The sequence below is a fragment of the Crocodylus porosus genome, unplaced genomic scaffold, assembly GCF_001723895.1.
Source record: "Crocodylus porosus isolate Cpor-Errol unplaced genomic scaffold, CroPor_comp1, whole genome shotgun sequence".
In the NCBI taxonomy this organism is placed as follows: Eukaryota; Metazoa; Chordata; order Crocodylia; family Crocodylidae; genus Crocodylus; species Crocodylus porosus.
Window position 1 is genome coordinate 13,555,905 of NW_017728911.1, and position 26,900 is coordinate 13,582,804.

General features: G+C 41.1%; 1 protein-coding gene across 1 annotated transcript in view; it reads left to right on the forward strand.

Moving 5' to 3' along the window:
- The window catches only part of THSD4 (thrombospondin type 1 domain containing 4), a 639,363-nt gene that overhangs the window by 92,434 nt on the left and 520,029 nt on the right, over positions 1 to 26,900 (forward strand). The window contains exon 5 of the mRNA XM_019533460.1: positions 15,696 to 15,798. Within this exon, the coding sequence (XP_019389005.1) occupies positions 15,696 to 15,798 (103 nt within the window). The remainder of the gene's footprint in view (positions 1 to 15,695; positions 15,799 to 26,900) is intronic.

Sequence of the window (26,900 nt, forward strand, 5' to 3'; positions counted from 1 at the left end):
AAAAAAAATCTGCAAAAGCTGTGATTTTATTTTTTCCCAAAAGCTTTGAGCTTGGCCAAATGTAGATAGATTTTCACTGATAGCAAAAGGCACTTTCCTAACATAAAGACCACTTCTCTGCCAAACCCCACTCAAAACACGGAGTCAACTTCACTTCTCCAAAAGACCAAATATTCTGTTGTGCCTAGTAGTTTATAGGGCTAGCATGGCTAAAGCACACCAGTTTCTGTAGGCCGTGATGTGCTAGGAAATGATGCGGCTGCTATTGCATGCAGCTGCCTTTGATTCTGCATCCCAACTGACCAGGTACTCATTTAAAGTAGTGATGACTGGGGGCAGATTTGGCAAGAATCCTAAGCAGGGCTCAAACTGACACCTCTAGAACTGCAACGAGGCACCTTAGCCGCTTTGCCATCTTGCCAGTGAGAAACTCAGATTTTTATAATACTGGAAAAATAACCCATTTTTCACTAGTCTTATTGGAAATGGCTGAATTGCTTTGATTGAAATTTTCCAGAAGAAAGAGAAAAATCTTTCCGAAGTGAAGTTCAACCTGAGGATTAAAGTATTTAAGTCGTGAGCAGGTTTTCAAACAACAGAGTGAGATGGCCATTATTAGGCAGTGTGGCCAGGAGTACCTATAACAACAACAAATAAATCATACAAACATAACCCTTTGATTGGCTCATCTTTTTATTTAAAAAAGTATGAGCTAGGAATAGAAAACATGATGAAAAAATAAGTGTAAGAGATTAATGTATTAGAGGGATGCTTGGGGACTTGACCATTCATGGGAGCAAGTACCCATATTGTGACAGTAACTGTAAGGTTTGTGGAAAAGTAATAATTTGAATGCTAATTGGGGAACCATAGAAAAACTAAGCACAGATTGTAGAAGTCCAGAGGTAGTTGCAATTACTGAATATTTCAGTGCAGTATAAATAAACTTGCTTTGTGTAGAAATGAAAAAATATTACAGTTTTGTGCTTTAGGGGTTACTGGTTTTTATTTTATTGCTAATTCATAGTAAGGGATAAAATGTATTCCCTGTTAGAATAAAATATGTACTTGAACCAGCTTTGCACATAACTCCCACTAGAAATACTAAATTTCCAGTCATGCTTCACAGAAAGCTGTATAAACATTCTGCTTTGAAATGATTCTACTGATACATCTGTGTATTTTATCTACTTCTTTTCCCTCATTTTCACTGTTGGGAACATTTGTGTGGAAACAAGATCTTTGTTGTTTGGAGTTCATCTGCTCCTGCTGCTTAGTCCTTGCTTCAATTCATGATCTTCCATTTGTAACATTGAAATTGTTTGTTGTGGTGAGAATTTAGAATTCAAATGAGGAATATGCAGCAGGCGTGAAGGAGCAACAATAACAAAGCTTGAGTTCCACTGCTGGATTCACATCTAGTCATCCATATGCCCAGAGTCCCTTAACATAGATCTCCTTTCAGTAGAAAAAGACTGTGTATGTGTATAAACACCCACTATAGGATCACTGTTATATATCTGTCCCTAAGAAGTGAAAAGAAAAGCAAACCAGAAGATGAAAATGAACAATAAAACCTGATTTCAGTGTGACCCATATCACAGTAAAATCAATTGCTTCATAGAGATGGCCTTTAAATGTCAAATAAAATATTTCTGGAGGTCTTAATGCAGGTTTTGTAGTACCAGCATTACTTTTTTTTTTTACAAACTGAATGGACCAAATGCATCGTCTCTATTGATTTCAATCACATCAAGCATGGATTTCACTTAGTATCTTTCAAAGTTGGCATTGCCTTTTTAAAAAAAAGTCTTGGAGTGTTGGAATCACTCTAGCTTTTTGTGTGAAAAGAAAATACTTTCTAGCCCATAAAACTGTTAGAACATTTTAATTTGTTTTTATCGCTTATATTAAGTCAGATATGCAATGTCACGTACATCATAGATTTTCTGGTGATGACTATAAATATATGTGCTATTGTTTTATAGTGCATGTGAACAGCACACCCAGATGAGACCGTGAAGGACCAGCTAAGCTGAAAGGTTTAATGTTTAGACATTCTTTAGACTTGGAGCCAACTTTTGTCAAATGGAAATAACTTTTCATTGATTTCCCATTTAATGAGACAAGAGTGTGCAGTTTAAGTGCCTTGAGCATTACACACAGTTTCTATAAATATGTTTTTGGGGAAAAGTTCCTTGAAATTAGATGGACAGAGATATAAAAATATGGTGGCATAGTTGAGAGGGGGAGCAGCCAGGGTACAGAGTAGTTAAGGATTTGCTGCCACTGGCCAAGGCTTTAGTGCTTGACTGAGATCAGCCAAAGAAGATCCCTTTAATAGTTTAACCTGTATACTTAATTGACTTTCCATCTTGCAGGCACTAACAGAAACTTGTGGAAAGTAAAATTACATCCTCTTATTTATTCACATCAGAATGTGGTGATAGTCACATGTCCTTTTGATGGCTCAAGATTTCGGATGGCCAGCCAGGTCCTCAGCAGGTGCAGCCCTGACTCTCTGACTACTTTTCAGATTGATTTATACTAGAGAAAGTTCTGTTCCAGCATGCTCAGTTTCTCTTTCCATTTTCTAATTCTAATAGCCGTTTGTCAAGTCATGTTTATTTCCTTCGAAAAATGCTTAGGAAATGTAGTAGCTGACTGCAATGGAAAACAGAAACAACTGAAACTGTGGTGTAGGTGCTTCTGAGGCACTTGTAGTATTAGTTTTCCCCACCTAACTTTGCAGTCAACCTCTTCTGTGCTGAAACTGCCAAAAAATGCATGTTGGAGTGGTATGGACCATTTATCTAGTGTCATGAATTGAATCACTCCATTCATTTTATTTATGACCAAAGTTTGACAGAATCCTCTTTAAGCAGAAAGATCTTAAGTAAGGTGAGATATTTTCCCTAGTCAGTCTATTTACTGTTTAGCAGATTTGCTCAGTGGGAATAAGACATTACCTATAAAGGTTAAGTAAGAATTTCTAATTTTCTATGGGTTGTCTACAGTTACCTGATATTGGCAATGATTTGACTTATGCCAGAAAGAATTATTGTGGGGAAAATGGATGGAGCAGTAACAAATACAATAACAGATAAACCCTGATTCAGATGCATTGCGTAGTTAATATAGGTAAAGTTCAAGCAATACTTCAAAAGTGTACTAGGTAAATTCAGAGAGCTCTTCTAGAGTGCAAAACTGAAATCAATAATGGAACAAAATATTTTAGCTGCAATCCTAAAAAGGTGAAGACCAACTTCAATCCTGACTTAGGATTAGCCATAATATAGTAATACATCCAACAGTCATGTTCTGTTAATTGCATTTTAGCTACAAGGAATGCAGAAAACTTAATGGAATTGACAGATGGGGACAGAAAAGAAAGAGGGGTTAACAACAAAGCAGTAGTGGAGGAGTTACCTGGTAAAACTAAACATATAGATATCAGCATGGCTGAATAAGATGAACCCTTGGGTTTTAGAAGTATTAGCAAAAGAAATTGCTGAACTTCTAGAAATATTTTTCAATACATCTTAGGAACTGGGACAGGTATCAGATGGCTTGAAAGGAGTAGTATAACTAGGGGTGGGTAAACGGGGCACCCACCCTGGTGCCTGTTCACTTTGCCGCGGTCGGTACCGCCTCCCCCTTGTCAGGATTGCTCACCAGACGCCAAGGAATAGCTCACCTATGTTCGGACTCTTTGCACACACTCGCCTCGCCTGTCACGACTTTGATGATAATCCTGAACGGTCCAGATGGTCCGGCGTGTGTCATTCCAAAAGTGAGATTCCTTCGCTCCTTGTGGGTCCCGCGTAGCTGAGGGCTCCGCCACCCCTACACCCTTACCTGTTCCACTGGGACGTGGCTGCCTATATAAGTCGGCCACGTGATAAGGTATCTCTGAGGTTAGTGCCAAAAACAAAAGCAAAAAGGAAAAAAAGTCAACACAGACAAGTACAGCCAGGGATTCTTCATGGCTTGAGGACTGCTTTAATCCTCAGTGGACGTCCTCCGCTCTTTCCCTGTATGCCGCGGGGTTGGAACCCCCTTTCCCAGCTCCTAAGAAGTTCTTCAGCCCTCCCAGGGCTTCTCAAGGCCGCTCGGTCTTTTATTGACAGGGCTGCGATCTCACAGTCCGTGGTTGCCCCTCTATTATAGTCTATGTGGTAGCTGTGTCTACCGGGCTCCAGCTGCTCCCGGCAGCTCTCTATAGTCCGCAGCTTCACTGGGCTGGTTGCCCGGGTTCACAAACCCCGTGGGGTCTTACCCTTGTGCCAGACGGTCTGGCCATGTTTCAGGACGGTGCGCATCCGCACGCGTGTGCTCCTGCCGGTGTCCGCTTCCCCGCTGGACTCTTCCGGTTCCACCCTCGCTGTTCCTGATGCCGGCGTCTCTTTTATGCCGGCCCTTGCTATCTAGGCTCCTCCTTCCTCCGTGCACCTGGAAAAGGTGTGTTCTCACCCCGCATTCTGGGTCTGAGTGCGGGATCTTAGCGCGATTGCGCCGGGGTGGGGAGTCTTGGAGTCCACCGGCTCCTTCTCTCCCTCACAGTGTCAAGTAGGAGTGCTGGAATTGTCCCCAATCCTCTGCCTCAACAAGTCTATGTCCTGGGTACTCAAAAACAGTCCCCGACTACTGCCTATTTAAGAGCAACAGCTAGGGCAGGGGGAGTGTGTAGTGGCAGCAGCAGCTCAGCCAGGGACTGTTTAGAAGTTCCTGGAATGGGTGAAACTGCTGCCCCCTGCCCCTGCTCTCAGCACTCCTACACATGCCACCTGCCTCCCCACAGAGTTTTCCCCAGGCACCAACTTTGCTTATTATGTCACTGCATAAAAGTCAAATGTAGAATATACCAGTATGTTTAACAAGGAAGAAACAGGTAAGCTGCTGATCAGTTTTTCGACTTCTACACTAGACAAAATATTCCAGTATCAATTAAAAAAGCAAGATTGTAAATGCTTGTTTGAAAAGACAAATAACGATAGGCCAAAGAAAAAACAAGTTGTCAAAAAACCCCTCTTTTTGTCTAATTATGAATTCGATGGTTTAGAACTATGCAGGTGATTGTGTAGTTTTTAGTTAGGCTTTTGACACAGCACCACATGGGCATATAAATAAACTAAAAAGTACTGTCACAGCACTATTGAGAGAACACTGGTTTAATGGCATTACGTGCAAGAGGGACTAGTGGGGAGGAACAGTGTTTGGGATGGAAACTTTTTATCTGTCAGATCCTTAATTAAAATATCACACCAAACACAGATTTCATAGTTGTTAGGGCTGGAAGGGACCTCAAAGATTATCAAGTCCAGCCCCCTGCCTCAGGGGCAGGAAGTCAGCTAGGGTCAAAGGACCCCAGCAAGATAAGCATCCAAGCATTTCTTGAATAAGTCCAGAGTAGGTGCCTGCACCACATCTGGAAGGAGTGTATTCCAGGTCTTGAAGGCTCCAAAAACATTGGTTTTATTCACTGATTTGAACAGAACTTGGAGGAACTGTAAACACTAAATTAAAATTGTATTTGGGGGGGATACTCCCCTGTACTCAGGAAAATGAGAATTATTGTACAGTAATTGTTAAGTCATATACTTATGCATGGGGAAATAACTAGAATCATTTGGATTTTTTAAACGTGTCTGCTATACAATGAGAGTGTCGTTACAATTGGAATTTAAGGTTGTAGTTGGCATGTCTACATGAGGCGTTTTACTCAAGAGTAGTGCAAATTACTGTACAGTAAACATCACAGTCTACATGTGCAGACACTTACCACACAGTAATTGTCTCTAATTGCCAGTAAATTTGCTACCTGTAAATACAAGTAGCAAATTTACTTGCGAGTAGTTACTGAGCATGTATAGACACTGACTTGGGAACAAATTTGCTCCTGGCCAGCTCCACCACCATGGGGCTATCTGCAGGGACCCTGAGGCTGGGAGCTTCTTAGTTCTTTGTCTGCCCCAGTCCCAAGCCCTTAAAAGCCTGCAGGGATGCTGGGACCCTGGAACACCTGCATTTCAAAATGGCTACAGGTGCACTTTAACTAAAACTCATCAAATGAGTTTTACTTGAAGCATCTTGTGGTCATTTTTCAATGTGTAGGGGCTTAATACATGTAGCTGTCCAGGAATTGCTTTAGTTAAACCCCTCTCCTTTACTCCTGAACATGTATATAGACAGCCAACGATACTATTTAGTACCTACAAAATGCGTCTGATTAGTAGATCTCAAAAAGTCTTGACCCCTATTTTCAAGGTAAGGTAACAGGCAAGATGATGATCTTACAACAAGACAAAAGGTAATAAAGTACAGAATCCACTCTCCAGGCTGCCTTTGTAAGGTCATATTCACTAAACTGGTGGAGGATTTTCAGCAGGCTTGGGAATTTGGGTGGCAAAGGTATGAAAGTACTCTCCTCTTTAGTTCTGGTCTCATAACATTCTTTTTTTTATGAGATGAGGTGGCCTCATGCCCAAGCTTCAAGCTAGAGGATCAGGGTATTTGCCCCCGCTTTGATTTCTACCCTTTAAATTGTCAGTATTGGAGACTTGCTGGTAGCTATACCTCGCTACCACTGATGTAGCTTTCAGGGTTGCAGAGACATGCACAGCACTCCACTATATCAAAATGGGAATACCTTTGGAGAAGATTACCGGCTAGAGCTCTGCAACAAATTTGGGCACTAGGAGATATGGAAGATACAGATATTGGAGAGGTGGGAAACATTCAGCAAAACAGTGAAGAATGCAGAAGTAAGTAAATTAGGAGTAAGATCAAAGAATAGGAAGAAAGACTTGTGTGGTGGAGAATATGAATAAGGCTTGCACAGCAAAATGCAGGACAAGAGTGCATCAAGTGTACTGTGGAGAAATGAAGAAATTAATCAGGAAAAATGAATGTGAATATCTAAAACAGAAACTTGCTGAAATGGAAGAAGAAGATAAATCGTGAACGTAAGAGACTTTTTTAATTGAATGGAGGAGAGGCTATTAGCTGAGGTTGACAGTAGTACATGACAAATATGGGAATCTGATATCAGCATGACAAGAAATCCTGAAGGTTTGGAAAGAATATTCAAATAACTTATAAATGTACAGTATGAAAATGAAGGAAGAGCTGTTGAATGTCAAACTGAAATTGAAATAGTAAAGCCTTCACTAAAGGAGATACAGATCCCTGGTTTAAAAACTTATAAATAATAAAGCACCAGGGATAGACAATCTTCCAGCCAAATGTCTGAAATTCAGATTTGAAGCTGTGCCTGCCGGGCTTTCTCTATCCATGTGGATGTGGCTCCGATGTTTCAGCCAGGCATTATTCCACTTCCGGGCCTTTTAGAAGCGTTGAGGCAGCTCTCCCTCCTGCGTCAACGATCCCGCTCTCACCTGCCACATTTTGATGTTTCACAGTGGGTGGGGTTGTCTGAAGGGTCCCTCGATGCCCGGGTCCGACCCGGTGATTGTTCACGGGGCTCCACCACCCCTGTACCCCAGCCTCATGCCAACTTTGTCGGGCCACCTCAGCGATGTCTTGAGGCCTACCTAGCGGATCCTGCCTGTCCCACTTGCGTAGTGACACCTCATGGTGTCGGGTCGTGTACACTCCTAGCAAGGCTTGCTGCTAACCCTGCTCCCTGAGAGGCTGTTTCCAGGACTCATTCTATGGTCTACGCCCAGACTTCCCCAACGTGGGGCCAATCACCTGCAGCCCTGACTACAGTGCTACTCCACTACTCCCTGTGTATTTTACTTCACCTAGTCCCCTAAGCACAAGCCCATTCACGCTTAGCCTCCTGGGCTTGGGTGGTGACCCCGCCCCAATCACAACCCTTTGTATGGGTCCTCCTGAGCTCTTGCCTCCTGGCGTGCTGTCCTCCACTCCGCACCAGTCCGACCAGCCACCTCTGGCTGCCTCCACTCTTCCTTCTCCAGGCCAGCGCTCACTTCCCCAGAGCCTGATGCCAGATGCTGGCAGGATGCTTCTCTCCCTGATGCTCCTTGCTCCGGCTCTCCAGCCTCCTTGGGATGCTCCTCTGGAACCTGCTTCTCCTGTGGCATCTGTAGCAGCTCCTTCCCAGGGCCATCCGCCCCCTCTGCCACAGCTGCCGCCATTTTTATCTTCGCTGGCTGGCGTCTGGTGCTGACGTCACCAGCTGCCCGCAGGTGCACATAGAGGTGGCTCACAAGCCACACAGGTTCCCTGGGAGTGTCGTTCTGGGCTGCTGGTGAGTATTCAGTGTCACCCCGCTTCCCAGGACAGAAGCATTAAAGTCCCACCTTCACAAAATGATGAAAAAGATCTGGAGAGAGGAAAAAAAAGCCCAAACAATGATAGCAGGCAATAATACACCCAATTTACAAGAAAAGTGACTGGACAGAATGTAAGAATTATAGGTGTAACTAGCTCTTTACCACACACAACATGGCTTACCATTGAAATTGAAGAATAAGAAAAAGATCTTCAGCTGACTGGATTGCACGAGGTGTTTACGTTTACAGGTGATATCTACAAGTGGAAGTGGTACAAAAGAATACAGAGATCATAAAGTGAAAGGTCAAAGAAGTTGGGAATGCCATCAATGTTAGGAAGACTAAATAGACGATCACATCCAGAAATAAATCACAAGATAACAGAAAGATAAGGATAGGGAATGTCAATGTGGAAAGGTAAGAACTTTTAAATATTTAGGAATAATCAAGGCAAGAATTTACAGAGCTAATATGCCTACTGAGCCTAGATAAAATAATGGCATCAAAGAAAATCTCAGGAAACCTCAAAATCCAGTTGAATAGTACAATTGTTCAACCTGTCTTTTTATATGGATGTGAATCCTGGACACGGATGAGGGGAAATAGAAAAATGTTGCAAGTATTTGAAAACAAAGTTCTAAATGCAATAAAACAGAGTATGGAGGAGTAGACATGATCAGGAGCTTGTGGGCCTGTAGAAAAGACCTGATGTCTTGGGCAAGATAAGAGCTCAGGGAGTTAAATGGGGAAGGCATATCGCAAGAACCAATGAGAGACGACATGAGGCAGATTTTGGAAGCTGAGGTGATGGGTTTTAGACTTCGAGGTGGACCAAGGCAGTGATAGGAAGATACCATAAAAACTGATTTGGAAGGGATAGGTTAAGATGCAACAAGGTGGAAGAAGATTGCACAAGATAGGATGAGATGGAAGGCAGTTATAGGCCCCTGAGGCCTGTGAAACCAGAGAGATTGAGAGAGAGAGGTCATTAAGGTATACTTTACCTTTATGGGACTGTGAATGTTAAGAGTAGATTGTGGTGAACTTTCTGTACTGGTGCTGTAATGCTACGAAAACTTTAGAACTGTACAAACTTCTTTTTCCAAGTATTTCAGTTTTATCTCATAACTCAGGATGTCAAAGGAGAAAAATATTTTTATGAAAAAAAATCTTTGAAAAAAAATGTAAGATTTGTAATGTATTTTATTACATTTAGTAACTAGATTGTGCTAGGTTTAATAAAAATATGTAATACTTGGAAGACTCCAAAAAATGTAAGCACTTGAAGGAATCAAAAAGACCATCTCCAAACTGATTATTTTTAGGAACACAACACACAAAAAAGTAGAGTAAAGCAGTTTTATTTTTTGCATTTGTGGAAAAGGGAAATCAAGAGATGTATTGCATAATACTACACAGATGCTTTCAAAACACATGGTGAAGGAAAAGACATTATTCATGCTAGCTGCAAGTGGTTTTTAAAAACAGAATGGTACAGGTATCAGTATATGACTATGCATATGACAAAAGATAAGAATTTGATTAAACAGTTTGATAAATTTATAGTTGTTTTCTGTCTACCATAAAACACAGAAAAAATACTTTAAATATTGCCGGTTTAGATACACTCGAGTGCCAGCAGTTATAAAGCAATGCTGTCAGTGATGTAGTTAAAAAATAAATTGCATGAAAAACAAGCATGGATGATGTAGAGAAATGCTCTTAATGATATTGAATTGATTGGCATTTCAAGTTTTATTTACTTGCTTGTACAAGAATGAAGAAGATGACTAACATTTACAAAATGTTTAAGATGGATATTTGGGAAACATGCTGGAGTTTTAGTCTGGTATAATTAAAATTTTAATTTTTATCTTTCACACTTATCTCCACTCCCCCTTAATCTCTTCTGTCAGTAAATAAAACAGAATTTAGTTGGTCATGCTTTTTTACATAAAAATAAAACCTATTTACATGCTGCTTAATGAGAAGATTGTTCTTCTATTTCTGGACATTCAGTTGAACAGTTTTCTTGTCCATGTTGGAGGGTGTGTAGGGGGGTTTGTTCATCTAGGATGGGAAGGTTGGGGAGCTAAAAATAGCTTGGTCAGGGTAGGGGATAGGAAGAGCACAGGCTTGGGGTTGTTGCATGGGGCTTTCCAGCCCTGGGGCTCCAAGGATAAGTACAGACAGTCAAAAAACCCAAGGTTCAATTGATACAATCTTTGCAGGTTAGTCTAAGCTGCAGAGATTAAACTGAGAACCACCTGGACACACATTTACTATTGATTCAGCAAATGCAGCCACATGCCTGCAGTGGCTCAGGCCAGACACCACGGGGCATTAGAGCACACCTCTTTGGCATGTAGCCAGTATGGGCTATGTGTTCACTTCCTCTTCCTACTGCCCCTGAGGTCTCTGGGATTTGCAGTTCAGAATCACAGCAGCAGGACTCCCCAGGGTTGCTTATCACTTTCTCTTCCTGCTTCCAGGTGCCTCTGGGATTTGTAGTCCACAGTTGCAGCCCACAGTAAGTTTCAGTAAGTTTAGCAGTGGGGCAGTTCTGTATGCAAGGTAAGGTAGGTTTAACCCCCCACCCTTGCCCTAGACTCTAGCTGGGGTTTGCTTGGGGAGTTGGGACAATCCCAGGTCTCCCTGCCTCCCCAGCCCTTCTTTGCTGGAGCAGACAGCCCAGCCCAGCCCAGCTCAGCTGCAGGGCTAGAAAGCATGCTGGGGGACTGTGATTTAACTTGAATCGGGAAGAGGTCTGGGATAGAAGTTTCATAAACCAGGTTGACTCAAATCAGGTAATTTGATACTACATTCAACCAGCTTTATTTTAAACCAATTTCAGCCATTTAGAAACTGGTGTATGTGCACTAAGCTTCTGTTTTGTTACAGGTTTAAACCAGTTTCTGATGACTTAAACTGGTTTGTGTGTAACTTCTGTCTGTAGCCCAAATGTGTGTACATGTCCACTAGATATGGCTAACCTGTTCCTGCTGTAATTTAGTTTACCTTGGGTGAACTAAATTAGATTGGTCCCATCATATTTTGCATGTTTTAACTTCTAATGTCTACACAGATTAGGGTTAGGCTGATCTAAATGCAACATTTGCACATACCCAAACCCTAAAATGTATTAAATATGGCTTAAGTGGTAAATCTGTTGTGAAGAGCAAAACATAAGGACAAATGGCTGTAAATTGCAAGATTCAAGTTATTGTTGTTGTAGTTTGCATGATTCCCTGGTGAAATATACAGGGGCCAATTTCAATTTTAGGATTTACTAAATGACTAGAGATTGTCAAAGCCTATGTAATGTTTGGGGGAAAAACTGAGTAAGGCTGGTCTAGTTGTTTGTGATAAATATTTCATTTGCCCAAAAAGCAGATTAAGATGAAATAAAATTGTTTGCACATGTAATTGATTTAATCTGCCAAATAATTTGAGGTGAATGAAAAAAAAATGAATAAAACAGTGTCTAAATGAACTAGCTTTCTATTTCAGAAACAAAACATTTGGGAATTTTGGGACTAGAGTTGCAAAGGAATATATTGGCCAAGAAGTCAAGGTATTTCACAGTAAACATTCTGCATGCCCACATCCTCTGTGTTATAGCTTATGAAAAATAAATCTAACTTTTTAATTTAGAAAGGCAAAAGGATACCTTCCCTCCTCTCCCCCTCCCTCCCTGAACAACTTTTCTTCAAAGAATGTTATTCATTAATGAAGGAGATGAAGGAGGTTAGTATTTTATGTGGGTAACAATAACCAGCCATGGAAATGTACCATACCAAACATGTTGATGCAGCTTCAGTGCTTGAGGCAGGGAGCAATTTAAGCAACGCAGGTGCTCATTCCTTTGAAACATGTCAATGTACAATGCCACCCACAGCTGTTAATTGCCACATCTTGTCAAACCATCAGTTTATGGCTTACTACCCATGGTAATAGTCTGTAACTAGAGTTGGTCAACATTTTTCAGTTATGCTTCCTCAGAAATCCAATTGAAGAATGGTCTTGTATAGTTTTATATAGTTTTTTTGGGGGAAGGGGGAAGAAGAACAACTCTAAATGCCTTGATGCTCTCAGGTGTATCTACACAAGACACTTACTGCAGTCGCCTAATTAGCTCCTCAGTAAAGCATCACCATCTACATGAGTGATACTATTAGGCCACAGTGAACTAATTTGCTCCACCATAGGATAGCATTAGCCAACACAAGTACTATTCTATGGCACAATTATTTACTCTGCCCCAGTGCACATGTAGATGGTGACTGGAGCTGGCTGGGGCCCGAGGGTGCTACAGTGTGGGGCTGCCTGCTAACTAGCATTGTATTGTAGCACCCCTGTACTCCAGCCAGCACCTCCACAGCATGTTGAGCTGGGCAGGAGCATCCCCAGGCTGGCAGGCTGACCTCCTCAGGCCTGCTGCCAGTTGAAGCTACACCACCTCAGCTTGAAGTGCTGTGATTCCAAGCGCACGTGTAAACGCTGTGCCCAGGAGCAATAAACTCTGGTGCAAACTACCAGAGTTTGTTGTGTCAGATTAATTTTGCATGTAGACTCTGTCTCTCCATGTTTGCACTTTTCACAGAAATGTTATTACTTTGATAAAAGGTTTTCTAAAACTTTTTCCCTTTGCCAGTAATATAGGTTTTTGGCAAACTAGCAAACCCATTAGCTTTTCAACTAAAAATAACATGAGAAAAAAGAAACAAAAACTTTGCTTTAAAGTTTTCAAAGAAATTGTGGAATTAATGTTTCATTTTTCAACCACCTCTATCACTGACTTGTGGAGTTTTACATTTACATTATACGGCAATAATTTTGATGTACATATCCCTTGGGCATTCAATGAAAGAAAAAAAAAACATCTTCCCTCAAAAAACTTAAAATATAAGGGACAAATCCTCACAGATACAGACATACCATTTCCATTGACTTTATTGGGAGCTAGAATTTGGCTGTGAGTCAGGCTACCCCCATAGCCAAATATGACGCTAGTCTATGGTAGCTGATGAGGTAAACTTTACATTCGTATAAAGAACAGTGGAGGCCCGGAGTAAGCTTAGGGAGGGAATTCTGCTCTCGAAAGAACGTATTTAAAGGAAGAAGATTCTAAAGCATCTTGTTTCAGAAATTTTTGTTTTACTTGTGTTATAGCGGTATGTTTATTTGGCCAAGTGTCAATAAAAATAGGACTATAACAGAGATAACAGGCCATCAAATTTAGGCAGCTCTCTACCAATTTAATTTCATTGTGAAGATTTACCTACTGGAAATATATTTCAAACTGTTTGGGGCTGTTGGGTTTTTTTAGCTTACTACTTTTAGCCCTTGCCATGAAAAGCTAAAAGTTGACAAAAGTAAGTTTTTAAATTGGAAATGTGTGTGTGTATGTAATATATTTTACACATGGAAAGTAAGGATTAACTCTTGAACCCTGCCTGAGCCTATAGAGTTGGAGGGAGTGTAAGGATTAGGAAAATGATTCTGCCAGTTACCGTAGGTCACACAAATGAAACAGTGCCAGAATTTCAGTCAAAAGTTTAATTGCTCTTAGAAGTGGGTTGAGTATCAACATGACCCATTTATGCTTTTCCAAAACTGCATTATCTCAGTGCAGGTTTGGAACAGTTTTGCTAATTGTGGGCCTGTGTCCAGTTTGAACTCATAACAATGTGGGAGAAGGATAGTAATTTTCTGGTAGTTAGCCAACAACTACTTAAGTTAACTGAGGTGTCAAAAAAGATTTGAAGAACCCTTTGCATTTCCAGTAGTTTGTGAAAATTATAGTTTAAGCAAAGAATTTGCTTAGTCTTAAAATGTTAGCTCAGGTATCTACTAATGTTGAGATGTTAGTAACAGTACTTGACATTTACATAATGAAGTGCTGTATCACACTACTGCAATGGATAGCAAGATGAAATGGAGGCACAAATAGGTTAAGTTGAAATTGCTGCTGATTTTTGATGCCTAATCTGAGACCACTTCAGGTGTTTAGTTCTTGAAAACCGGCCTGACATGCACAAATTTGGGCCATTGAATTGGTGCATTCTTGAAATTTTTCCTTTTATACTCTCTGTCCTCAGTAGTGCTGATGTCCTATGGTTCATTTTTGACTGGTCAAGACTATTGAGGTTTATATTCTTAAATCATCTAGGCTGTGTTTTTAACTGCAATTTATGGGTATGCTAGCTTTTCAGTCAAACTCCCAAACTGATTTGAAAATTTTACCTTTTATCTTAAGATTTAGTAATGTATGACAGGTTATCATCCTGCCTTTTTCACTCTTTTTTGTTTGCAGGAGAGAGCCTGACACACTGACAAGGCATCTGGTATGAATCTGATAGATAAGTTAGAGGCAGTGGAATCTCTGACAATTTCCCACTTGATGGGAAAATAGTAACAGTTTGAAGGTAGCCAGTTCAAGAGCTGAATAAAACCTTTCAAGGGTGGCTTAAAGTTGTCTTTCTCTGCTGAACCATTGTAAAAAAGAAGTGGTTTTTTTTTAAAACCACACAAAACTATGATTTTTTTTTTCAAATTTCAGGTTAGAGAATAAATATAAATTTTGTGCCAACATAAGATTTCTCTTTTAGCTAATTAATATATATATATTTTTACCAGCTATAAGGCAGAATAGCTTTATTTGAGCTTGTTCTACTTGTGCTCTTAACATCCAGAGCTGGCAAAAGTATAAGTATATATACTATACAGTTCCTATCAGAACTTTCTAAAAATATCAACCTTTTTGTTCTTTTTTGTAAAAAAATAAAATAATAAAAAAATAAAATAAAATATAATTCTTTTTATGAAAAATTTTGACTAGGTCTATTACCCATTAAAAAACAAGATGGAAATTTGGCAAACAAATTGTTGAATTAAAGATCAGCTTTTTCAAGCTCTGCAGGAACTTTGTTTTAATATTTTAAATAATGAAAATTATAATTTCAGTTATGGCAATGACATGACTGTGCCTGGTTTTTTTCATATTATGTGAGACATCATCAAAGTTTTATATTTATTTGTTTTTCTGTGATACTCCTCATCATGGCTGACTTTGTGGCAACAGTTGTGGAACCTACAGACTGAAGAATCTCTGACTCCCAGATGCACTTGGGCAGAGCCAGTCTTGTTGAATGACAGTTTTTTACCACTGGTTTGGCTTGTGAAATCCCTAACAGAAGTTCCTTAAGGCACAATTCTGCTGTGGGAGGAAGTGACAGACTACCCAGCAGTGCCATAATGTGCTTCTTATTTATAACTTATTTTGGAAAAAGAGTGTCCCCTGGATAATGATAATGTGGAACTTTTGAATATGCACTTAGAAAAAAACACCGAGAGGTCCAAGATTAAGTAAGGTATGTAAAAAGTAGTGTTACTGGAGATTATAGCATAATATCTTGTCCTTTCTTTCAATAGATGTGTCCAGAAAGCACCAGAAATATCAGGGAAGTACAATGTGCATCATACAACAACAAACCATTTATGGGTCGACTTTATGAATGGGAGCCTTTCTCAGAAGGTAAGGGAAGACAGATATGCTTTGTGCATGTTATATGCACTATGTTTTGGAAAGGAAAACAGCTTTAACTCAAGAAGTATTGATAGGCACCATCTCTCCTAAAGCCTGTATGGACCCTTCTCTCTTAATCCATTGAAGCCATATGTGACAGTAAAAAGCTTAATACCGGTATTTCCTGGGGTCTAGAGCAATGAAACCACATACGTCCTTGAATTTCAGTCTTAGCTAGTAAAACCAGAAGCCATTCCAAAAAGGGATGTTTTCACTTCCGACTTTTGCGGGGTGTATCCTCAGCTGGGGTGTATCTTATGTAACACCATGTGAATGGAGCTGAGCTATTTTATGGCAGCTCAGCATCTGACCCTGGGTAATCAGGATTCTCAATAACCACAATTTATTTTTTCTGTTGACTTGTTCAACAGCTGGAATGGTGAAAAAAGGAGGATAGCTGAGTTAGGAATTTGCCTAGCTGGGAGTTGAACTGAATACCCTGAAATACAAAAGAAGCAGCCATACTAGTGGCCTGCCACCCTTCGTGTCCCCAGTAGGAGGATGTCAGAGGGGTGCAGAGGAGTAAAACTCTCTCCTAAGGAGATGTATTTTCAGAACTTTGAGGTCCGATTTATTTATTCATCTTTGTCAGCAGTGCTTGGGCCCACCTCAGGCGTAATCTGTGATTATCACTGTATAAATATTTATGGGGTGTATAGCAATTTTATTCTTTAAATATTTCTCTCTCACCTGAGAAGAGGCTAGTTTGCTTTATGTCTTATTTCCTTATTAACATTTTTACAAAAGCTTGTACATCACCAGAATAAAGAGCACTTAAGCATAGAGAAGTGTGAACATCTGGGGATCAAGACCCAAAATCTGCTGTTGTGTTATGATGTGTAAAATGACAGGAAAAGGGTAAAGGGCTCTGTAAGCCTTTTGATGACCCTTTATAAGACCAGGTATAGAAATCATAAAAGGAATGGGATTGCAGTATGCAGCACTGTTGAGTTTGTGGACAATGTTGTAGTCCATGGTGTTGCTGTAATATAATCAGCTATCTCAGTTTACACTGGAAGCCCTTCTAGCCCTTGGAGCAGTTTGGGCATATGAGGACACAAATATGACTTGAAGCTATCGTAAGCCTTTGTTCTGTGCTGCACCTCCTGAGAGCACAGCAGATAATCCTTCTTTTAAGATTTCTTAGGACCTTCAGGTTGTGCTTAATTTTATAGGACCCCATATTGTGAGTTACTGGGTTGTGGTAGCACAACTGTACTATGCAAAAAAGAGTTTGCAAACTCTTGCTCTCATTTTCAAAAGATACAAGCAAGCACACAAAATAAGACCTCTGCACAAGCTTCTTTCTTACAAGTCGTATTTGTGACAAATATGTTGCCATGTTGTTTAATGCTTTCTTAGAAGGCTCTTAAGTGCCATGGTGGTAAGTGGGAATTAAAACCTATGTAGAACAGAATAGAATGGGAGGAAGAGGTTTTGTGTTCCTTTGGATATAGTTTTTACTAAATGTCCACTTACCAAACAGCTTACACAATACAGTGTGTAATAGTAGAGGTAACACATGATACTACCACCAGATTAATTTGAATTAGTTCTTTAAGTAGCTTTATTTTCTTCTATTTTCTGTGGATCTATCTTTTCACAGTATGGTTGGAATCTATTTTTTTCACATTAATGAGTGATGTCTGTAGGAATTTCCCTTTCTGCAGTAGACTTTTAAATCACAGAGGCAGGTTCCAGTGAACAATAATAGCCATGACAGCAACAAGTTACTTTTACTTTCACATTTTGTCCTTTTAAGAACTAAAGGTGGCATAGTGGTAAGTATAGCCATTTGTGCATGTTTCCCATTTAAACATTTTCATTGCCTTTACTAAAAATGATTTGGGATGGCTCTATTTCTTGTCTCCCTGGACATTCTATCTCCCAGGGAAAAGGGAACCTTTTGGGACCAAGGAGCAATGAACAAGTTAGTTTACAGTGGAGCGTGCTAAGGAAGGTCTGCTTGGAAAGAGGGGTAAGAAGAGAGGTGACAGTTTAAGAGCACCAGAGAAATGTCTAGGGGATGTTGCAATGCCAGCTCTTCTTCTGCTTGCACCTGTCCAGGCAGGACTGCTCATTGTCAAGGCTTCCACCCAGATCTTGGTTTGGCATTGTGAAGACTGTGACTTGCAGGTTCGTTCTGGTGACACCTGTGGGGGTGTGTCTGTAATGAGCAGCACCTCCTGGTGGTATCCCTCAGGAAGTAGGCGAAAGAGACATAGGAGAAGGTGGCAATGTTCCGAAGCATCCTCCACCATGAGGACTTCTTCAATTTGATGCTGGAGGAGATCTCTAGGACTGCAGAGGAAGGACTACCAGAAGTACAGCTAGAGAAGGAAGAGGACATGGACCCCCAGGAATGTGGAAACTGGAAGCTTGTGACTTCCAGCAGCACATAGAAGTCGTTGGCTGTGTCCAGATGAGCAGAGGCATCTGCTCTGGCACAAAGTAGTGGCACAAATCTGTGTTGCTACTATTTGTACCACTGCAAGTATATGCCCCTGCTCATCTGGACACAGCCAATGACTTCTACGTGCTGCCAGAAGTCACAAGCTGGCCAGCAACCAGAGCATCTCACTGGAGGAACAAATTGTCATTTGTTCCTACACATACTATTGTATTGTGCTGTATGCCACATTTTGTCATGCTGCTTTTTTTTTTCCTACTGGGGAAAACAATCCCAGTAGCAAATTTTGCCCCCACGCTGCAAATTTGCAGCGCAGGGCACATTTTAATGTTCCACGAGTACAGTTTGTGGCACCAAAAAGAAGTTTATGGTGCCACAAGCCACACGCCCCTACTTGTCTGGACACAGCTTTCATCTCCATTTGCAGCGGTTTGCCTGGAGAATAGATATGGAACCCGAGCAATAGTGGGGAAGAATGTTCCATTGGTGGAGGAGGCCAAGCCAGGCATCCCCAAGGTTTGGAGGATTGAGACTACTTCCACCTAGAGGGAGTGATGGGTGGTGGTGGTTGGAGAATCCTTTCTGTGGGGACAGAGACATCCATCTTCCAGCCTGACCTGTTGTCTTAAGGGATCTGCTGCTTGTCTGGAGACTAGATCTGAGATGTCATGGAGGGATTACTGATGCTTATATAAACCTCTGACCATGCTCCTTATCCATGTCGGCACCAAGAATGCTGCCAGGGGCTACCCTGAGTAGATCAAAAGTGACTACAGGGCTCTGGGTGCAAGGATGAAGGGGACAGGAGCTCAGTCTCCTTGATCCTTCCAGTTAAGGAAAAGAGCTTGGGCAGGAGAGGATGTGTTGTGCAGATCAATGCATGGCTGCACAGATGGTGCACTAGCTTCTTCAACCACAGGATGTTGTTCCAAGATGAAGGATTGTTAGGAAGAGACGGGAGCCACCTGACAGTGAGGCTAGAGCATCTTTGCAGACAGGCTGGCTAACCTAGTGAGGAGAGCTTTAAACTAGGTTTTGCTGGGAGATGGAGAGCAAAGCACTAAGGTAAGTGGGAAAGTGAGTGACTTGGAGAAAGCAGAAGCAGGAGGGGGCAACAGTGGAGGCCTTTTCATTCTTCTTGACAAAGTAGGGTTATCTGTACACCAGCTCACTCGGGGAACTGATGGGCAGCACTCCCTGGATCCCCAGTCTGAGGAGGAAAGGAGTCCAGGAGAGCTGGTTGTATTTTAAAAAAACCTTACTGAGATCAGGAATGAACCATCCCAAGGTGCAGGAAGACTAGCAAATATGGCAGAAGACCAACTTGGCTTAGCAGGGAACTCTTCAGTAAGCTAAAACACAAAAAGAAGGTTTACAAGAAGTGGAAACTTGGACAAATGACTAGGGAGGACTATAAGAGCATTGCTTGGGCATGAAGAGATGAAATCAGGAAGGCCAAAATGCCATTGGAGTTGCAGCCAGCCAGGGACATGAAGGGTAACAAGAAGAGTTTCTATAAGAATGTCAGCAACCAGAGGAAGGTCAGGGAGAATGTGTGTCCCTTACTGAATGGGGGAGGCAATCTAGTGACAGATGGTGAAAGGCGAAAGTACTCAATGCCTTTTTCACCTCAGTCTTCACAGGCAAGATCAGCTCCCAGACTATTGCAGCTGGCAGCACAATTGGGGGAGGAGGTAAGCAAACCAACAGTGGCAAAAAAACCCACAGTGTAGGGACCGTTTAGTAAAACTGGACATGTACAAGTCCATGGAGCCAGATGTGATGCAGCTGAAGGTCCTGAGGGAGTTGGCCAATGAGACTGCAGAACTGGTATCTTTGAAAATTTGTGGCAGTTGGCAGAGGTCCCAGGTGATTGGAAAAGGGCAAATAGAGACACTGTACCCTGATGTGAGCGGCAGGGTAATGGTGAATGGGTTTCAGACCAAGCTCATTGCAGTGGAGTTGTGTCCAGCAGGGTTGCCTACTGGGGAACACTGCCCACTGGATCTTGTTCATCTGTGCGATGGACCTGCTAGCCCAAAGGTTGAGTCAGAACCCCAGAATACATAGAGTGTAGGTCCCCAGAGAAAAATGGGAGGAAGCAAGGGTTTTAGCCTGCATGGATGACCTCAGTAAGACAAGGTCATAGACAAGTGTTCAATTCAAAATGTACTGTGACACATACAGGTACATGGAGCAGTGGCAGGGGCAAAGCTCAATGTGAGCATAAGCATATGCCTGGGTGTGCTTGGGGACCTGTCATCCCTGAAAGGCTTCATCTCCTGCAAGGGGGTGAAGATTGTTGGGCTGGAGCTTGACCCAGAGCTGACTGGACAGAGAGCATGGGAAAAGATTGAGGCCAAAGTCAAACAAAAACTGGGACTGTGGCACATGCACTGCCTGTCAGTAGGGGGGCACATGACATGCACAAGGGTGGTGTTGCTACCGGTACTTCTGTACACTGCACTAGTTTTCCCCCACTCAGAGCAGAGTGTCCACACAATCCAGAGGGCTGTATGCATCTTTTGGGGCTCCTGATAGGAGAAAGTGGTGAGGAAAACCTTGTACAAGCAAAACAGACAGGGGGCTGAGGAATGCCAGACATCCTGCTATTTCTTTGGGCCAAATACACAAGCCAGATCTGTAAATTGGCAACCAGGGCAGGGTCTTAAACAGCCTGCCTCATGAAGTATTTTCCAGGTCACATATTACGACATTGAGGGATACATATATACCACCACACGTGGTTCTACAAAACCAATCCACTTAGCTATTATTCTGTACATCAGTGGCACAAGGCAAGGGGAAGAACAAGGATTTTTTCCTAAGATGAAAAGTCCTAGCCTATATAGTCTCTCTTTATTTGAAATCCTGTCCATGTGCTTGATCACGATTGTTGCCCTTCTCTGTACCTTTTCTAGTTTGACTTAATGGAGGTGGGGGAGACCAGAAGTACACACTTTATTCAAGGTGTGGGTGTATCATTGAGCTATACAGTGGTATAATGATGTTTTCTGTTTTGTTTTAGTCTCCTTAGTAATTTCTAACATTTTACCTGTGTTTCTGGTGGTGCTTTCAGAGAACTATCTGCAATAATTCCAATATCTTTCTTGAATTGTAACAGCTAAGGTAGAGCCTGTCATTGTGTATGTGCATCTTGGGTTATTCTTTTCCACATGCATCACATTGCACTATTAGCATTGAACTTTATCTCCCATTTTGTTGGCCATTCATTCAATTTTACTATTTCCTGTAGCAGTCTTTCACAATCACCTTTGTTTTTCCCACTGTAAATAATTTGGTGTCATTCACAAACTTGGCTTCACTATTCACCTCCCTTTAGTGACCATTTATGAATACATTAAACAGCACAGGCCTGAGCTGAGACCCTTGGGGGACCCCATTGCTTTCCTCCCTCCATAGTGAGAACTGCCTGTGCTTATAGCTAAATTTGAGTGACACAAGCTCATCTTAAGCAACTGCGAATACCCCTGTTGGTGAAATGATGTGAATGCCTATAGCAGCTGGGGCCTTAGTCATGGCTTTTACTCTCGGTTAACTGGCAAATCTCTATATTAGGTTAATTTAAGTTCAGTCCAGTGTTGTATAGTTGCACTAATGGAAGGTCCAGAAAGCTTTATCTCTGTCACTCACCATACTGTGCAGGCATAGTAATCTTCCGTTCTGGGACCCTGGCTTTGACCAGCATGACCTTTCATGCAGCATGGCCCCAAAGAGTCATGATGGACAAGTTGGGGGGGGGGGGGGGGCAGACCCACCCCCTTTCAGGATACACTCAGCAGTATATGGTAAGCTGTGGGTGTGTTGCTGCTTCCAGGAGAGCTACTTTTGTCCACCTCCAACTCCTTGCTCCATATACAGCAGGTCTGACTCGTCCTACTCTCAGCCAAAAGGGATAGCTCAAGAGACTAAAAACAGTCACCACCATTTCTCTTTTCTTTCTTTGTATTGCATAGTTTACCCCTACTGTTTTTGTTGGAGCTATGAGGGAAGCTGCATTACAATTTACAGCCCAGTTGTGATAGTCAAGTTAAGTATAATTATTATTATTTTTGAAAAATACAGTTTTTTTTATTTTTCCCTTGCTCAATTTGGTGCAGCTGCAATTCTAAAACTTATTTTATCCACTACTGCTCCAACACAAACTTTTGTCTTTATTAAAAAAGTCATATTAGAAGGACTATAAACCCTATGAATTTAGACTCTTTAATGAAAAATACTAGTTTATGTTGGAAAGGTAATGACTCAGAATGAAATTAAACCCAGGATTTGGGAGGAAAGTCCAGTTGTGACAGAGGAAAAATATCTGAATGAAAGAGTAAGAATATTAAAAGGTGCAAGCAAGCCTAAAGCTACAGAAACAGCAAATATTTTAATTATTGTGATGCTCTAATTGTAATGAGATCTTTCTGCTGCAGTTTTGCTTTTGAAATAAAAGTTCCTTCATCTGAAATGTCCTTAAATGTCCTTAAACATTTGATGATTATATAAAAAAGATATAAATGAAGTATTTTGAAGAAGCTAATTCCTTAAAAATCTGGCCACAACAATATCTGTAAATGAAGATGTGTAATTTTATTTTGGATGGATGCAGTGGGGAACAGTTTAAAAATTCAGGTTTAAAGGCAGAATGCCATGCTTCCTAAATTAATCCAATAAATCTGTTTTGGATTCTATTTCTATAGCAGCACACATGGGTAGTTTCTCAAATTCCAAATACATTTTGAAACACAGTGTTTGAAAATTCATTGCCAAGTATAGACCTTGAATTCCCTTTGAGTTCCCTTAGCTAGAAAAAGTAGGAAGCACATGGGGTGTAGGGAGGTTGATGTCTCTCTGAAAGGGCAAATGTTCAGCAGGTGTCACAGAGAGGCATTTGACCCTGTTGGAAGCTATTTGAATGTTGTAATTGGGATGGGGGATAATATTGCTCTTTGCACCCTGTCACTTCTTCTTGTTCATACTAAAATGAGTCCAAGGAGAAAGAGAAAGATTTCTGCCCCATTCCCTTCCCCTTTCCTCTTCTCCTTTCAGAAAGGCATAACCAAGTGAAGTCCTACAGAGGTTTTCCTGGACCCCATGCTGTTCCGTGTGTTATATTAACGCTTTGGATGCTGGCATAGAAGGCTTCTGGAGCAAGTTTTTAGAAAACAAGACATTGGGAAAATTGCAAACACATTAGAGAATGGGTGCATCATTCAGAAGGATCTTGACAAATTGGAAAGCTGGCCTGGAGCCAATAGGATGAAGTTCAGTGCTGACAAATGCAAGATGCTACACCTCGGGAACGCAAAATGTTGCACCTGAGGTTTTGGGCTGCATAAATATAAGCATGAAGTGCAAGACACAGGAAGTGATCGTGCCACTCTACCTATTCACATTGGTAAGGCCTCATCTGAAGTACTGTATGCAGTTTTGGGCTTCACACTTTAAAAAAGACTGGGAGAAACTAGAGAGGGCTCAGAGGCAGAGCACAAAAATGATAAAGGGTGTGGAAAGCAAGTCAAATGAAGAGAAATTGCAAGAAATGGACATGTCCAGCTTGTGGATAGGGCACTGGACACCTTTTATCTCTTGCTGCAGAGAGTGGGACATGGCCATGGACCAATGGCTTGAAATTATAGCTGAGTTGGTTAGATTGGATATCAGGAAAAACTCCTTCACTTTTAGAACAGTGAGGTAGTGGAATAGGCTGCTTAGGGAAGTTGTGAAATCTCCATCATTGGAGGTATTCAAGAAGAATTTAGACAGGCATTGGTCAGGGATGGTCTAAGCATAACTGTGCTTATGTTCTACTATGGGTATTTCACATGCTTCTGGGCTTTGTTGGTTGTTGCATGGGGACAGGGGGGAATTTTTTCCCTCTCCTGTTGCTATATTTTTCTCAGAAATATTGGGTGTTGGCTGCAGCCAAGGCTGAAGAATTTTACTGGGATGTCCCAGTCCTCCTGCTATGACTTTAACTTGGAGGTTCTTGACTAAAAAGTCTTGCCCCTCTGCCCAGAGTCAGACTGATCTCCATATTTGGGGTTAGGAAGGAATTTTACCCTGTGGTCAGCTTGGTGTAGACTCTGTGGGTTTTTGCCTTCCTTTGTCATGTGGGGGGTGTGGGGAGGAGGAGGGGCTCTCTTCCTGGGATCTCTTGAACATGTATTAACAACCTTGCAGGAGCACAGTGTTGGCCATCACTGTCCCTGTGCTTAACCTGTGGCAAGTTATGTTGCTGTGCCTTGTGTTTTATCTGGGTTGACTGTGCAGTTGTGCTAAGAGTAAATTCATATTAGATCATGGATTTGTATAGGATGGTTTGAGTAGGGATGATCCTACCTCAAAAAGGGATTGGACAGATTAGAGGACCTCTTGGGGTCCCTGTCAGCCCTACTTTTGTATGATTCTGTTAATTGAACAGAGCTCATATTACATTATATTTAAAATGCATAGAAATGTCTTACTTTATTTGCAGTACACAAACAGTTCAGTAGTTATCACACCTGCCAAATTGGGGAATGGCGTGGTATGGGTACTAAGGCACACCCACGGTTGACAGCCAGGAGGTTACAAGTTCAAGGCCATAGAAGCATTCATGGTATGGCCCTGTCAGATTCCAACAAATCTTCAAATTCTGCTAAATACCTTGTTACAAGAACATAAAAAAGGAAGGAAAGGACATCTGCCAAGCAACATAGGTTAGAAGGTGTGATCCTCCCTGGATCACTTTCCTTTAGGCTAGTTCTGTTTGACCTGTAATGCCCTCAAACCCATTTGTTGTCAGAAAAAATGTCCAGTTTTTCCTTATCAAAACCTAATAAGAGAGGTAGCAAAGCATTCCCACAAGGAGAAGCTCCTGAATACAAGGCTTTTTGTGACAAAAGTGTTTCTTTGTGAAATACACGAAAACTTTTATGAAAAACTGTTGTGCTCTTTTGATGTTTTTTCATTTTTTTTGATAAAAAAAATAAGAAAGTTTTTGTGGAAAATCTTTAAATAAAGAGTGTTATTTATTCTTTTTGTGAAAAATCACTAGCACTTTTCCAGAAAAAATGCACTTGTCTGCAATTCCAGATTAATTAATTAATTAATTCCAGATGATAGTCTGTCACTGCAGCAAGCAGAACTTTTGCTCTCTCCACTGCATGCGTTATTACTTGGTATGTCTACACTGCAGAATGAAAAGTGATTGTTGCATTGGTATGCTAGCATGGGCCAGCTTTAATCTAATTAGCATGTGTAACAATGGGAGTGAAGATGTAGCCAAAAGATCATCATATGGTGGTAGCTGTACAAAATGATTTAGTTCTACTTAGTTAGAGTCAAGATTTCTTTGGCATATCATGCAGTGTTAAGCCAGACAAGTCACTAGGAACAGAGCTATACTTAGATTGTGAAAGGAGCTTGAATTGTTTGCAGCTGGCAGATGGTCCTTGGAACTTTAAATACTTTACGTACTATACAGAGTACCTTGTACTCTCTAAAGTGAACTGCTAGAACTTACCTAGCCCCCCTGTTGAGAGTTGAGCCTCCTTACACTCCTTAACTAGTTAATTGCATCTTGAAGTATAACCTGGCCAGGCATTTAAGCAATTAATCATGCGACAAAAAGTGAAACCAGCTACAAAATGATTACATGGGGCAGGGAAGGAGGAAAGGAGGGTGGGGGGAAGAGCACTATGGGATATGGGGGGATGAGAGATCATTATGTAACTGTTCAGGTGTTACATGTGGTACAAAATGTAGCACTGCAGAAAGTTCCTGTTTCATTTGGGAATATTTTTATAGCGCTGGTACCGTTTTTGTTGTGCTACAGATAAGGTACCCATCCAAATACCTGCTTTTTGAAGTGTTACAAGGGTACATATAATGCTACAAATGTCCATGACCTTTGTTTGCTTGTTTTAAACTATCTTAACTTCTAGCTGTAGAAGTTTTCTGTTCAATTGTATAGTATTAGGGATTTTAACAAAATAAAATCTATTACCTCTGAGATGTTTAGCAAATATTGCAACTTTAGCACTTCATAAGTGCTTCTTGTTCAGCATTATTTAACAAAATTTCATTTTTTGCTATTTATGTAGTAACATTTATGTTGCTGGATTTGTAATGAGAACTTACTGTTTCTGAAACAGAGACAGTTCAATTAAGGTAATTGATCTAAGTGATCATTGAATTTAGTTATGGCCTAATTAAAGAAATTAATGATGAATTGCTATGGAAACTAAAGTATACAACTAACAATGACAGTGAATGAGTTCTTGATTAACATGAGAGAGAGGGATTTTTTGGGGTGATATATTTTACTAGACTGACTTGATTAATTCAATTACAACAACTCTAAAAGGGAATGGAGGATAAACTGAACTTTTAAAAGTCTCTTGTTAGTTCACAGTGGTGTGAATCACATTAACATAACTTTAATATAACTTATATTGATATATATTAACATTCTTTACATTAAGCAATAGCGAAGCAAAAAAACAGGTAAGACATAAGGGCCAGGGTAATGCTGGGATTAGGGGGTCAGTACACACATCTACAGGAGGCCTCAAATGTCTCTACACAAACGCTCGTAGTATGGGTAACAAGCAGGAGGAACTCACCCTCCTGCTGGCTGACACCAGCCCGG